Source organism: Salvia hispanica, chromosome 1 (genome assembly GCF_029641045.1).
Source record: "Salvia hispanica isolate PSC_SH4W2 chromosome 1, Shi_PSC_v1, whole genome shotgun sequence".
NCBI lineage: Eukaryota > Viridiplantae > Streptophyta > Magnoliopsida > Lamiales > Lamiaceae > Salvia > Salvia hispanica.
In genome coordinates, this window is record NC_142692.1 from 69,065,098 (window position 1) to 69,080,866 (window position 15,769).

Consider the following 15,769-nt stretch of genomic DNA (forward strand, 5'->3'; position numbering starts at 1 on the left):
CTCCCTTCGTCCCTGATTAAGAGTCACATTTGTATTTCTGCACTCGTTTTATAAAAATGATAATAAATAGTTAAAGTAAAAAAATGGTAAAGTAAGAGAGAATGATGTAAAGAAGACTCTTCTCTACCTTATTCTCTATCTTGTTTTACAATTTACCGACTTTAACTATTTATTACTCTCTCCGTCCCAGAGAAGATGTCACACTTGGGAAATGGCACGGGATTTTAGAAGATGTTATTTTGTGTGTTAAGTGGTGAGAGAAAATATAATTTTATAATTGATGTGAGAAGGAACTTTTTTAAAAAGAGGAAATGTGACATCTTTTGTGGGACAAACTAAAAAGGAAAGTGTGACATCTTTTGTGGGACGGAGGGAGTATTATTTTTACAAAACGGGTGCAATGCAAGTGTGACTCTTAATCGGGGACGGGGGAGTACTAATAATTAGTTACAGTCGAGAATCAGTAAAATAAGAGAGACAACCAAGTAGAGAAGAATCTTTTTTACATTATTCTCTCTTACTTTATTATTTTTCTAATTTAACTATTTATTATATCATTTTTACAAAACTGATTGCAGAAAAGTAAATGTGACCGTTAATGCGTGACGGAGGTAGTATTTATAGTAGTACTATATTTATTTATTATTACTCCTATAAAAAGAGCTTGTGTTATTATGTGGGACAAAATTGAATCCCCAAATCAAAATCCCGAAGCCGAGCATCTTCCGCCATGGCCGAAACCGAGCAATCGCCACCAAATGCCACCGCCGCCGCCGACAAATTCCCCAACGTTTCCTTCAGCATCTGGCCACCGACCGAGCGCACGCGCGAGGCCGTGAAGAACCGCCTAATTGAAACCCTCTCTTCCCCTTCCATTCTCTCCAAGCGATACGGCACCGTTTCGCGCGAAGAGGCGGTCGAGGCCTCCAAGCTCATCGAGCAGGAGGCGTTCGAGGTCGCCGGAAATGCGGTGTCCGCTGATGACGACGGGATCGAGATTTTGCAGGTCTATTCCAAGGAAATTAGCAAGCGGATGCTCGACACCGTGAAGGCCAGATCTGGAGAGTCGGCGGCTGCTCCGGAGCCTGCGCCGGCGACCGACGAGCCGCACAAGGCGGAGGAGGAGGACGCGGGGTCATCCGCGCCGCCGCAGAGCGAGAAAACCGAGTCTGTTGCCGATGATGAATGAGTAACTGAAATGTTATTTAGATTTTCGCTTTAATTTCTATTTTTTCGCTAGTGATATCATGCCGATGTTTTGTTATGATGAGATTGGGGATCTACTTGGTATACTGTTACTGTTATGTAATGTGGATGCTTTGTTCTATATATATATTAGGTTATTTAGCTCTTTATCGAAATTTGCCTCCTGATTTCACATTTTGTGCTTTAATTAAACTGTAATTTCCATATTTCGCTTGAAAATTGAAATCTGGTTGAAATGTTGATGCTAATTGGCGATAATTTACAGTGTAATGGACTTCAACTTGGTAATTCTGAGTTTGAGGATCATTACACATAGCTGTAAAGATTGCTCCATTGAATTAGCTTTGCAGTGGTGTGGTGTGTAATTATTCACCACTTTCAGTGCCTGTCACATGTGCATTTTGCAGTGAATGAGGTTCATAGGGATATGTAAATGGAGAGCACTTGACATCATGTCGAATCTTTAGTATGCTTGATCTTCTGCTGGGGTTTCGATGAGGAGTGATATGCCCGTTTATTCAGTTGTTAATTGTTTGGATGGACTTGCTATCTGAACCTTCCTTCCACGCACTTCATCTTGTTATACATTGTGGTTGTAGTTAGCTAGTCCAAATCGATTGTCACATTTGGTTTACACTTTGCAGTGTAGGGCAGTAAAGGCCTTTGCTTCTGGTTGCAGTTGGTGTTTGAGTAGGCTTTAAGTTGGGTCGATTGTTAACTTCAAATGATGGTTCCAAGGTTAGTGGGATTTTGTCTAGGTAGATTAGTGGCTTGTATCCAGAAATTTCTTTCCACATTTGCGACTTCACTTTAGCTTTGCTTTCTAAGCAAGACTACCTCTAATCAGCTTATCATAGGGAGCCATATCCTATTTTAGGATAGCGTCGAGTTCCTAGGGACATAGCTTAGGTGATTCAAAAGTGAGGTGGGTTGATTTACAACATGCATTTGGCCAATATGAAGTGGCATAGGAGAATGGGAAGCAGTGAATGTTGTTGTGGCTGTAAAGTCGAACATATCAGCAAGGTGCTGTGATCTCCTCCTATAACCCCACACTTGGTTGACGGGACGGGTGTAGGAATTTAGTTGAATTTATTGTGTTGCTTCTAAAAAAGGTGAGACAGGTAGAAATGTGATTGCCTGGGGCCTTGGACAGCAGGGTTTAGGATATAGATCACATGTAAGGCAGCCCCCCCCCTCCTCCTGATGTTCTCATTCTGAGTTAGGTGTCCATGATAATCGATCTTAATTGTCATCTAGAATCTGAAGTATATGTCGAAATAGCAGCACTTCTTTTGTATAACTACTTGCCTCTTTCTTGACATAGAAGGTTATTTTATGGTGGCCATCTTCAATTGAAGAGTGTTGTCACAGTGTAGGGTGCAATTCAAGTTAAAATCGATTAATCTTTCTGTTAACTTTTTCTGAGGTACAATCTGCGGCGCCAATTTACCCGACTGGAGGAGTTGTGCAACACCCCGTGTTCAATAGAAACGTTGTCTTAGCATAGCATATACACATTATTGGCATGCTCATTTGAAAGTGTTCGTTTGAATTGGTACTTTGTCTGGACCTAAAGTGTTGAAAAAACTTTGTTTCGACTATAAATTTACAGGCTCATAGTTTTAATATCTTTTGTATCTTGTATGACTGTGTGAGTGCCTTCTAGTTTTTCTTTTCTTTACCAAATCAAATGTCAAATTTGGCTGTTGAATGAACAAAAAGACTCCATATATGAAGCTCTCTAGCATTGCTACTGGCCTTTTATAGATTTTCTTACACATCCTGGATTTTTGATATATACTCATATTTGTACAAGAAAGTCGTTCTTCATCTAATGTCTTGACTAATTCACTCAATTCTTTAGTCCATATTCAATATTCTTATAACTCTTTCAAAATTTTCCCATTTTCAAAATAACCTTATAACACTAATAAAAGAGGATGATTAGTCTTTTATATTGGAGCAAGTTATAAGCAAATTTACCATGAATCAATTTAACACCGGATGACTTTAGTTACACTGTAAAGATATTGAGTTTCTCACTTGATTAAAATTCACAATCTTAATAAAGTATATAAAGCTATAGCAGAATAAGAGCAATCACCATCCCATATATATTTTGTCAACTTGGGTCTCCTGTAGATTAAGAATCAGATTATAACATGAGTTATGTAACTAAACAACCTATGTGCCACACTGTTAAAACTTGGGACTTACAATAAATTTAATGTCAAGTTATTTTTTTAAGACAAGTAAAGTATATTAGCCTTCAAAATAAAGAAAAAGTAGTACACTATTGGTAATGAGACTATAATTGGGACCCTCAAAATGAAATATTGGACCGGATATTAGGGATGAAAAGAATTGTGTTTAAAGATACTACCACAGGCTGCACTATCTTTTGTACCAACATGATAAAAGTTCCAATAACATCTTAGTAAGAATTTTTCAACACAAAATAGATTTAATCATTTTCCAGAATTTTGTGCAAGATATCATCTATAAGACGAAATCTATAGTACACAAATTCAAACATTACCAAACACCAAATATATAATTTTAGAATTGTTCTAATTTCCCTTTATCGAATGGTTCCTTCAAAGTCCAAAGTCAAATCACTAATTCTATTAGCATCAAAGGTGCAAATTGCAAAACCTACCAATCTGAAACACAAGCAATTAAACTATCCCAGAACTAATTTAAACGTAATAAATGAATCAAAAATACCATTTCTCATTGGCTAACCAATCCAATTTACAGAGAACTGATACAAGTATATGCTATACTACAACATGATCTTAGAAAATAATCTCTGGTCTATTTTTAACCATACAAAAACATTTCTAATGGCCAGGGCCTTTCCTGCTTGGGCCTGAGGCCAAAATGATCATCAAACCTCTAATTGATATCACATTATCACTCATTCTTCTTGAATTTTCTGAATAGAGTGATGATGAAGAAGAAGACGAAGATGAAGACGATGATGTTGTTTCAACAATGATTGGGTTTTTTGCCCTTTCCTTTGAGGTGGAGACGGGCGGGAGGGCTCGACGACAGTCAGCCGGAGAAGGCTGCAAGCTCATTATCAATAACACTGTTATGATAAGTATGGAATTCTTGAATATTGATGATCTACTATTTTCCATTTTTGGGGAGGAATGTATTGCTGATTTGTTGAGGTGGTTTGATGCTGTGAAGTGTGTAATGTGGAATGTATTTATAGGATGTTTTGAGATGGGAAGGTGAAAAACTTTTTTGGAGTGGGGCCTAATGCTGAAAACAAGGAATTTGACTTATTGGGAGAGTGTATGTTACTCTTATCTTTTTTTTTTCAATGAGGTGGAAAATTTTAATTAAGACTTGTGGGAATGTTTTGGTTTGAATGTGCATTTTGACTTTGTTGTATATTTATGATTTGGTATATGTTGATATCTAGCTAGGTATCAATTTCAAAGATTTGATCATGTGTCACAATATGATGTAATAAAGTTATCACTGCAATTGATCAAACTACATCACTTTGGATATTCTTGCAAATAAGTTCTGGTTTTTTTGAAGTGTCACAGCCTTTCGATTTGTTAAATACCCATTCTTTTTGCATTATTTTTTTTTAATTATTATTATTATTTAGTTGAAATTTAGACAATTGTTCCACTTTGGAACTCATTTATAGAAGGGATTTCGTGAAGCTTATCTATCGCATGGGTTGTCTTCCTCCTTTTGTCGATTAATTGTTAATGACCTAAATTATTGGAAAGCTCGAACTTCATACAATTATCCGAACTGCTGAAGAAGAAATTGATGAACCAGGGATTATCTAGACAATGGACCACAATAGGTCTCGTAAGAAGGCAAGTTTTTACTTGGAAGTGACATATAATAAAGTTTTAACCCTCAACTTCATATTATAAATGTATAATACTCTCTTCGTCTTAAGAAAGATGAGATGAGACGAGATTTATGTAACTTTATTCTATATGTTAAATTGAGAGAATAAAAATAAAAATAAGTAATAAATTATTAAGACAGATAAAAAGAAAAGTAAGATCGTTTTTAGTGATATAGAAGATGAAACATATTATTATAGGGTCCTATTCTAATGCTTATAGCACCCTAATCCAAAATTAAGACTAAATCTCCACACTTGGATTTTAAAATGAGTGGATGAGATTAAAGCTCACAAAATCTCAATAAATAGTAGACAAAATATCAACAAAAGGGTAATATCGTCATTATGTTATCATATGATAATTTTCGTGAGTGTTTTTTCATATCAACATTGTGTATTACAAATATCAATAATATGACATTAGAATATCAACACAAGGACAAGAAAATATCAACACATTTTTATTGAGATTGGACATGCATAATATTGAGATTTTGCCTACAATATATTGAGATTTCTTGTTGCATTTGTTGAAAATAGCTGCTTATCAACATGTACGAAAATTGAAATATAATTTATCAAATTTCATCACCCGAACATCGTCGGAACATATGCAATTGAGATCTCGTCGGAATCCTTATTAAATTATCTTTAATTTGATATATTTTTTGCGAAAAAATAATTTAAATTGAGAGAGTTACGTAAATTTAAAGATTTGAGATGATTTTGAGGGGGAGAGAAAATAGTAAGTTATAATTAGGGTTTAGGGTTTAGGATTTGACATTAATACCCTTTTAATTTAATTAAAAATTAAATTTAAAAAATATTACACTTGACATTATATTAACCACAAGATCTTCTAATTTAATGGTTGAAAATTGATCTCAATTTGGAATTGATAATTAGTTAGCAATTGATTACATCCCTATTATTATACTCCCTCCGTCTCACTTTAGGAATCCCGATTGAGTTCGGCATGGGTATTAAGAAATGTAAAGGAAAGTTGGTGAAAAAAGATAGTGGAATGTGAGCCTAATACCATTTGTGGAATATTTCAACCGGGACTCCTAAAGTAGGACACCTAAAAATGGTAAATCGGGACTTCTAAAGTGGGACGGAGGGAGTAATAAAACGAGAATTATGAATTATCAAACAAACTAAAACACACTGTCGATAATTGCGGTGCACACGAAGCATTGACTTTAAAGAAACGCGTGTAATGTATGTCATATTTATTCATGGAATTGCTGTCTTTCTCTTACTTTTTTTTCCTGATTATTTTCCACCTAATTATAGACAAATATAATATCGATTAATGTCGCCAACACACTCATAAGTTAACAAAGTTGTGTTTTTCAGTTAGGGACTTTTTTTAATTAAAAAGTTTGTTTAATAAACTAAAAACAAGGTGATCGGTGTGTATTTTCTTTAAAGTTGATTGCGCACGTATATCTTTAGGATTAATTAATGCTATCATTCCTTGCTAGCATAGTTCATTATTAAAATAGAAAAAACTAAAAGATTTCCTTCTCATAGTAGCTCTTTTATGTTTATGATATTTATATTTATTCTAAACTTCAAGGATTAGTTATAATATGAGATTATAATATACATGTATACATCACCTTGCTAGATCTTCACGATCAAATGGCTGATTACATGATCTTCACAATATTAAAATATATTTATGGTTTGAATTCATCCCTATATTATAGTACTAGTATCTTATTAAATTCATAGAGGGAATATCTTTTCTAGTCTACAAATTTTGCCAAAGTATCATTTTAGGTCCGTGAACTTATGGGGTTAATATCATTTGAAGTACTTTTTTACTACTTCCAAGTTTTATAGGACGAAAATATCCTCGATAACTTAAAGGGTATATATTTTTAATAAACTTATCATATACTCATATTTTTTATAAATATCTTTACAATATATTTTTGACAAATTTTCTAAATATAATTTGATCTTCAATATTATCACTTATGTGACATGCAAGTAAAATTGTTTTTCTTCAATTTTTTATATTAAAGAATTTTAAAATTAAATAAAGAACTTTTCTTTAATAATAAAAAATTAAATAAGGATCTTTTCTTGCATGTCACAAAATTAGTAAAATTAAGAAAATTCATCAAAAATATATAGTAAAGATATTTATAAAAAAATATGATTATATGATAAGTTTATTAATAATATATACCCTTTAAGGTATCAAGGGTATTTTTGTCCAAAAAAACTTGGAAATAGTAAAAAAGTATTTCAAATGATATTAACCCATAGTTGATGGACCTAAAATGATATTTTCAAAATTCACGGATCTAAAATGATACTTTGACAAAGTTAATAAAAAAAAAAGATGTTCCCTCAATTCATAAACAAATTCTAACATAAAATTATGTATATGTGAACGCACATAGTAGGTATATATAGATAGATAATGAAATTTAGTAATACTAAAAGAATTTGACTGGTATATATAATTGTCGAGCATAAAAGAATGCTACCGTGTTCTACTATTATACTATCCACTCGATCTACTCAAAGAATCCAAAAATATAAAACACAGGAAAAAAAAAATTCGAAACATAAATTAATTTAAAATATTTCAATTTGCTTCAACTAAATTTATGAAGCCCCAAATTCCACCCATTTGTAAATTTGTTAACCATTTATGGACAAAAAAAGGGAATAAAGTCAAGGTAACAATTGTTATTTTCAAGCTCTAATTGTCGGCACACCCAATGGAAGAGGAAATATGATACCTAATAAGAAGCAATAAACCCTATTCTCCATGAGAGATAAAATAGTACTCCCTTCGTCCCATAAAAAATGTCACATTTTCCTTTTTAGTTTGTCTCATAAAAGATGTCATATTTTCTCTTTTGGAAAAAGTTTCTTCTCAGATCAATTATAAAATTATATTTTCTTTCACCATTTAACACACAAAATAATATCTCCTAAAATCCCGTGCCATTTCCTAAGTGTGACATCTTCTCTGGGACGGAGGGAGTATAATAGTATCCAATTCAATAATTCAAACTTTTATACTGCTTTTGTGCACAAAGTGTTTGATTCATTTTGCCATTCGTCGACAATCTATTTGTTTAATTCTATTTTTAATAATTATACCCCACACAACCAATTAATTTTACCATTAATATTAGTACTTCTTCTTTACGAATATTTGTGGCACATTATAATTATTATTCTTAGTACAAATGGGACTCTTATTTTACTTATCAACTAAATTGCTCAATTTTAAGACAAACATAACATGCTCAAATGGAGATTTTTCTAGCCAATTATTTTGGACCAACCCATTTTATATTCACAATATACAGGTGTAAATAAGTTCAAAATTGATGGCAGCCCCATGTTTTCTGCCCATTTTTTCTACAACAAAGTCAATTCTGTTTTTTGTTTTAGATTTTTAACAAAATTGCGAAACAGTGAAAAAAAGTGGATATCAATCCAAAATAATAAGAGAAAATATTGGTGCATTTTTGTAGTTCAAAATACCATTTGGAAGTCTTATTTTAATCGGCTTAAACTGATCCTAGTCCAAATTATAAAATTTCTATATTTTGCTTAGATTTTATAGTGGACGAGTGAATTCATCTTATTTTCCGTTTTATGTTACTTATGTAAGAACCGTTTTAATGAGCTAGTCTTTGATTGATAATTAAGATCCTTTTAATAATTTTATGTGTCTTTTATTTAATTTGTGGTTTGGAAAAAGTGAGAAGAGAATTGAAAAATATATGGAGGAATTGGTTTGGGTAAAGGCTGCCTGTGGCCGTTTTTCAGAAAAACGACGAAGAGATAATTCAATTTCGATAATGCCCAACTGTTACCCACGGAATAAGGTTTCCAAAGCCTCCTGTAGTGGTCAATTATCACGAATAACGAGAAAGTAATGACCTTTTTAATATTCTAAATAAATCCAAAGGCAGCCCTTTGGCCGTTTTTCAGAAAAACGACGGAGAGATAATCCAATTTCAAGAATGCCCAACTGTTACCCATGAAATAAGGTTTCCAAAGCCTCATGGAGTGGTCAATTATCACGAGTAACGAGAAAGTTATTGTCTTTTTAATATTCTAAATAAATTCAAAGGCTGCCTTTGGCCGTTTCTCACAAAAACGACGGAGAGATAATCCAATTTCGAGAATGCCCAACTGTTACCCATGGAATAAGGTTTTCAAAGCCTCCTGTAGTGGTCAATTATTACGAGTAACGAGAAAGTTATGGCATTTTTAATATTCTAAATAAATCCAAAGGCAGCTGCCTTTGGAAGTTTCTCACAAAAACGACGGAGAGATAATCCAATTTCGAGAATGCCCAACTGTTACCTATAGAATATGGTTTCCAAAGCCTCTTGTAGTGGTCAATTATCACGAGTAACGAGAAAATTATGGCCTTTTTAATATTCTAAATAAATCCAAAGACAACTGCCTTTGGCCGTTTCTCAGAAAAACGACGGAGAGATATTCCAATTTCGAGAATGCCCAACTGTAACCCATGGAATAAGGTTTCCAAAGCCTCATGGAGAGGTCAATTATCACGAGTAACGAGAAAGTTATGGCCTTTTTAATATTCTAAATAAATCCAAAGTCAGCTGCCTTTGGCCGTTTCGCCGAAAAACGAGGGAGAGATAATCCAATTTCGAGAATGCCCAACTGTTACACATGGAATAAGGTTTCCAAAGCCTCATGGAGTGGTCAATTATCACGAGTAACGACAAAGTTATGGCATTTTTAATATTCTAAATAAATCCAAAGGCAGCTACCTTTGGCTGTTTCTCAGAAAAACGACGGAGAGATAATTCAATTCGAGAATGCCCAACTGTTACCCATGGAATAAGGTTTCCAAAGCCTCATGGAGTGGTCAATTATCACGAGCAACGAGAAATATTCTAAATAAATCCAAAGGTAGCTTCCTTTGGAAGTTTCTCACAAAAACGACGGAGAGATAATCCAATTTCGAGAATGCCCAACTGTTACCCATGGAATAAGGTTTCCAAAGCCTCTTGTAGTGGTCAATTATCACGAGTAACGAGAAAGTTATGGCCTTTTTAATATTCTAAATAAATCCAAAGTCAGCTGCCTTTGGCCGTTTCGCAGAAAACTGAGGGAGAGATAATCCAATTTTGAGAATGCCCAACTGTTACCCATGGAATAAGATTTCCAAAGCCACCTGGAGTGGTCAATTATCACGAGTAACGAGAAAGTTATGGCCTTTTTAATATTCTAAATAAATCCAAAGGCAGCTACCTTTGTTCGTTTCTCAGAAAAACGACGGAGAAATAATTCAATTCGAGAATGCCCAACTGTTACCCATGGAATAAGGTTTCCAAAGCCTCATGGAGTGGTCAATTATCACGAGAAACGAGAAATATTCTAAATAAATTCAAAGGCAGCTTCCTTTGGAAGTTTCTCACAAAAAACGACGGAGAGATAATCCAATTTCGAGAATGCCCAACTGTTACCCATGGAATAAGGTTTCCAAAGACTCCTGTAGTGGTCAATTACCACGAGTAACGAGAAAATTATGGTCTTTTTAATATTCTAAATAAATCCAAAGACAGTTGCCTTTGCCCGTTTTTCAGAAAAACGACGGTGAGATGATCCAATTTCGAGAAAGTCCAACTGTTACCCATGGAATAAAGTTTCCAAAGCCTCTTGTAGTGGTCAATTATCACGAGTAACGAGAAAGTTATGGCCTTTTTAATATTCTAAATAAATCCAAAGGCAGTAGCCTTTGGCCGTTTCTCAGAAAAACGACAGAGAGATAATCCAATTTCGAGATTGCCCAACTGTTACCCATGGAATAAGGTTTCCAAAGGCTCCTGCAGTGGTCAATTATCACGAGTAACGAGAAATTTATGGCCTTTTTAATATTCTAAATAAATCCAAAGTCAGTAGCCTTTGGCCGTTTCTCAGAAAAACGACAGAGAGATAATCCAATTTCGAGAATGCTCAACTGTTACCCATGGAATAAGGTTTCCAAAGCCTCCTGTAGTGGTCAATTATCACGAGTAACGAGAAAGTTATGGCATTTTTAATATTCTAAATAAATCCAAAGGGAGCTGCCTTTGGCCGTTTCACAGAAAAAAGACAGAGAGATATTCCAATTTCGAGAATGCCCAACTGTTACACATGGAATATAGTTTCCAAAGCCTCGTGGAGTGGTCAATTATAACGAGTAACGAGAAAGTTATGGCTTTTTTAATATTCTAAATAAATCCAAAGGCCATAACTTTCTCGTTACTCGTGATAATTGACTACTACAGGAGGCTTTGGAAACCTTATTACATGAGTAACAATTGGGATTTCTTGAAATTGGATTATCTCTCTGTCGTTTTTCTGAGAAACGGCCAAAGGCTTTGGATTTATTTAGAATATTAAAAAGGCCATAACTTTCTCGTTACTCGTGATAATTGACCACTACAGGAGGCTCTGGAAACCTTATTCCATAGGTAACAGTTGACATTCTCGAAATTGGATTATCTCTCCGTCGTTTTTGTGAGAAACTTCCAAAGGTAGCCTGCCTTTGGATTTATTTAGAATATTAAAAAGGTCATAACTTTCTCATTACTCGTGATAATTGACCACTACAGGAGGCTTCGTAAACCTTATTCCATGGGTAACAGTTGGGCATTCTCGAAATTGGATTATCTCTCCGTCAATTTTGTGAGAAACGGCAAAAGGCTGCTGCCTTTGGATTAATTTAGAATATTAAAAAGGCCATAACTTTCTCGTTACTCGTGATAGTTGACCACTACAGGAGTCTTTGGAAACCTTATTCCATGGGTAATAGTTGAGCATTCTCGAAATTGGATTATCTCTCTATCGTTTTTCTGAGAAACGGCCAAAGGCTACTGCCTTTGGATTTATTTAGAATATTAAAAAAGCCATAACTTTCTCGTTACTCGTGATAATTGACCACTACAGGAGGTTTTGGAAAACTTATTCCATGGGTAACAGTTGAGCATTCTCGAAATTGGATTATATCTCTGTCATTTTTCTGAGAAACGGCCAAAGGCTATTGCCTTTGGATTTATTTAGAATATTAAAAAAGCCATAACTTTCTCGTTACTCGTGATAATTGACCACTACAGGAGGCTTTGGAAACCTTATTACATGGGTAACAGTTAGGCATTCTCGAAATTGGATTATCTCTCTTTTGTTTTTCTGAGAAACGGCCAAAGGCTTTGGATTTATTTAGAATATTAAAAAGGCCATAACTTTCTCGTTACTCGTGATAATTGACCACTACAGGAAGCTTTGGAAACCTTATTCCATGGGTAACAGTTGGACTTTCTCGAAATTGGATCATCTCACCGTCGTTTTTCTGAAAAACTGGCAAATGAGCCATTGGATTTATATAGAATATTAAAAAGGATATAACTTTCTCGTTACTCGTGATAATTGACCACTACAGGAGGCTTTGGAAACCTTATTCCATGGGTAACAGTTGGGCATTCTCGAAATTGGATTATCTCTCTGTCGTTTTTCTGTGAAACGGCCAAAGGAGCCTTTGGATTTATTTAGAATATTAAAAAGGTCACAACTTTCTCCTTACTCGTGATAATTGACCACTATAGGAGGCTTTGTAAACCTTATTCCATGGGTAACAGTTGGGCATTCTCGAAATTGGATTATCTCACTTTCGTTTTTCTGAGAAACGGCCAAAGGCTACTGCCTTTGGATTTATTTAGAATATTAAAAAGGCCATAACTTTCTCGTTACTCGTGATAATTGACCACTACAGGAGGCTTTGGAAACCTTATTCCATGGTAACAGTTGGGCATTCTCGAAATTGGATTATCTCTCTGTCGTTTTTCTGAGAAACGGCCAAAGGAGCCTTTGGATTTATTTAGAATATTAAAAAGGTCATAACTTTTTCGTTACTCGTAATAATTGACCACTGCAGGAGTCTTTGGAAACCTTATTCCATGGGTAACAGTTGGGCATTCTCGAAATTGGATTATCTCTCTGTCGTTTTTCTGAGAAACGGTCAAAGGCTACTGCCTTTGGATTTATTTAGAATATTAAAAAGGCCATAACTTTCTCGTTACTCAGGATAATTGACCACTACAGGAGGCTTTGGAAACCTTATTCCATGGGTAACAGTTGAGCATTCTCGAAATTGGATTATCACTCTGTCGTTTTTCTGAGAAAAGGCCAAAGGCTACTGCCTTTGGATTTATTTAGAATATTAAAAAGGCCATAACTTTTTCGTTACTCGTGATAATTGACCACTACAGGAGCCTTTTTGAAACTTAGGTCCATGGGTAACAGTTGGGCATTCTCGAAATTGGATTATCTCTCTGTCGTTTTTCTGAGAAACGGCCAAAGGCTACTGCCTTTGGATATATTTAGAATATTAAAAAGGCCATAACTTTCTCGTTACTCGTGATAATTGACCACTACAGGAGGCTTTGGAAACCTTATTCCATGGGTAACAGTTGGACTTTCTCGAAATTGGATCATCTCACCGTCGTTTTTCTGAAAAACGGGCAAAGGCTACTGTCTTTTGATTTATTTAGAATATTAAAAAGACCATAATTTTCTCGTTACTCGTGATAATTGACCACTACAGGAGCCTTTTTGAAACTTAGGTCCATGGGTAACAGTTGGGCATTCTCGAAATTGGATTATCTCTTTGTCGTTTTTCTGAGAAACGGCCAAAGGCTACTGCCTTTGGATTTATTTAGAATATTAAAAAGGCCATAACTTTCTCGTTACTCGTGATAATTGACCACTATAGGAGGCTTTGGAAACCTTATTCTTTGGGTAACAGTTGGACATTCTCGAAATTGGATTATCTCACCGTCGTTTTTCTGAAAGACGGCCAAAGGCTACTGTCTTTGGATTTATTTAGAATATTAAAAAGGCCATAATTTTCTCGTTACTCGTGATAATCGAGCACTACAGGAGTCTTTGGAAACCTTATTCCATGGGTAACAGTTGGGCATTCTCGAAATTGGATTATCTCTCTGTCGTTTTTCTGAGAAACGGCCAAAGGCTACGTTCTATGGATTTATTTAGAATATTAAAAAGGCCATAACTTTCTCGTTACTCGTGATAATTGACCACTACAGGAGGCTTTGGAAACCTTATTCCATGGGTAACAGTTGAGCATTCTCGAAATTGGATTATCACTCTGTCGTTTTTCTGAGAAAAGGCCAAAGGCTACTGCCTTTGGATTTATTTAGAATATTAAAAAGGCCATAACTTTTTCGTTACTCGTGATAATTGACCACTACAGGAGGCTTTGGAAACCTTATTCCATGGGTAACAGTTGCGCATTTTCGAAATTGGATTATCTCTCTGTCGTTTTTCTGAAAAACGGCCAAAGGAGCCTTTGGATTTATTTAGAATATTAAAAAGGCCATAACTTTCTCGTTACTCGTGATAATTGTCCACTACAGGAGTCTTTGGAAACCTTATTCCATGGGTAACAGTTGGGCATTCTCGAAATTGGATTATCTCTCTGTCGTTTTTCTGAGAAACGGCCAAAGGAGCCTTTGGATTTATTTAGAATATTAAAAAGGCCATAACTTTCTCGTTACTCGTGATAATTGTCCACTACAGGAGTCTTTGGAAACCTTATTCCATGGGTAACAGTTGGGCATTCTCGAAATTGGATTATCTCTCGGTCGTTTTTCTGAGAAACGGCCAAAGGCTACTGACTTTGGATTTATTTAGAATATTAAAAAGGCCATAAATTTCTCGTTACTCGTGATAATTGACCACTGCAGGAGCCTTTGGAAACCTTATTCCATGGGTAACAGTTGGGCAATCTCGAAATTGGATTATCTCTCTGTCGTTTTTCTGAGAAACGGCCAAAGGCTACTGCCTTTGGATATATTTAGAATATTAAAAAGGCCATAACTTTCTCGTTACTCGTGATAATTGACCACTACAGGAGGCTTTGGAAACCTTATTCCATGGGTAACAGTTGGACTTTCTCGAAATTGGATCATCTCACCGTCGTTTTTCTGAAAAACGGGCAAAGGCTACTGTCTTTTGATTTATTTAGAATATTAAAAAGACCATAATTTTCTCGTTACTCGTGATAATTGACCACTACAGGAGCCTTTTTGAAACCTAGGTCCATGGGTAACAGTTGGGCATTCTCGAAATTGGATTAGCTCTTTGTCGTTTTTCTGAGAAACGGCCAAAGGCTACTGCCTTTGGATTTATTTAGAATATTAAAAAGGCCATAACTTTCTCGTTACTCGTGATAATTGACCATTATAGGAGGCTTTGGAAACCTTTTTCTATGGGTAACAGTTGGACTTTCTCGAAATTGGATTATCTCACCGTCGTTTTTCTGAAAGACGGCCAAAGGCTACTAACTTTGGATTTATTTAGAATATTAAAAAGACCATAATTTTCTCGTTACTCGTGATAATTGAGCACTACAGGAGTCTTTGGAAACCTTATTCCATGGGTAACAGTTGGGCATTCTCGAAATTGGATTATCTCTCTGTCGTTTTTCTGAGAAACGGCCAAAGGCTACTTTCTATGGATTTATTTAGAATATTAAAAAGGCCATAACTTTCTCGTTACTCGTGATAATTGACCATTACAGGAGGCTTTGGAAACCTTATTCCATGGGTAACAGTTGAGCATTCTCGAAATTGGATTATCACTCTGTCG

The 15,769-nt window shown here is 35.1% G+C and overlaps 1 protein-coding gene across 1 annotated transcript; it reads left to right on the forward strand.

The window, feature by feature from the left end:
* The first annotated feature begins 669 nt into the window (after positions 1–669).
* On the forward strand, positions 670–1,355 carry LOC125218016 (MFP1 attachment factor 1-like). The gene has a single exon (XM_048119608.2). It carries the CDS (start codon positions 731–733, stop codon positions 1,187–1,189), a length of 459 nt encoding a protein of 152 aa, XP_047975565.1. The 5' UTR covers positions 670–730; the 3' UTR covers positions 1,190–1,355.
* Positions 1,356–15,769: the final 14,414 nt, after the last annotated feature.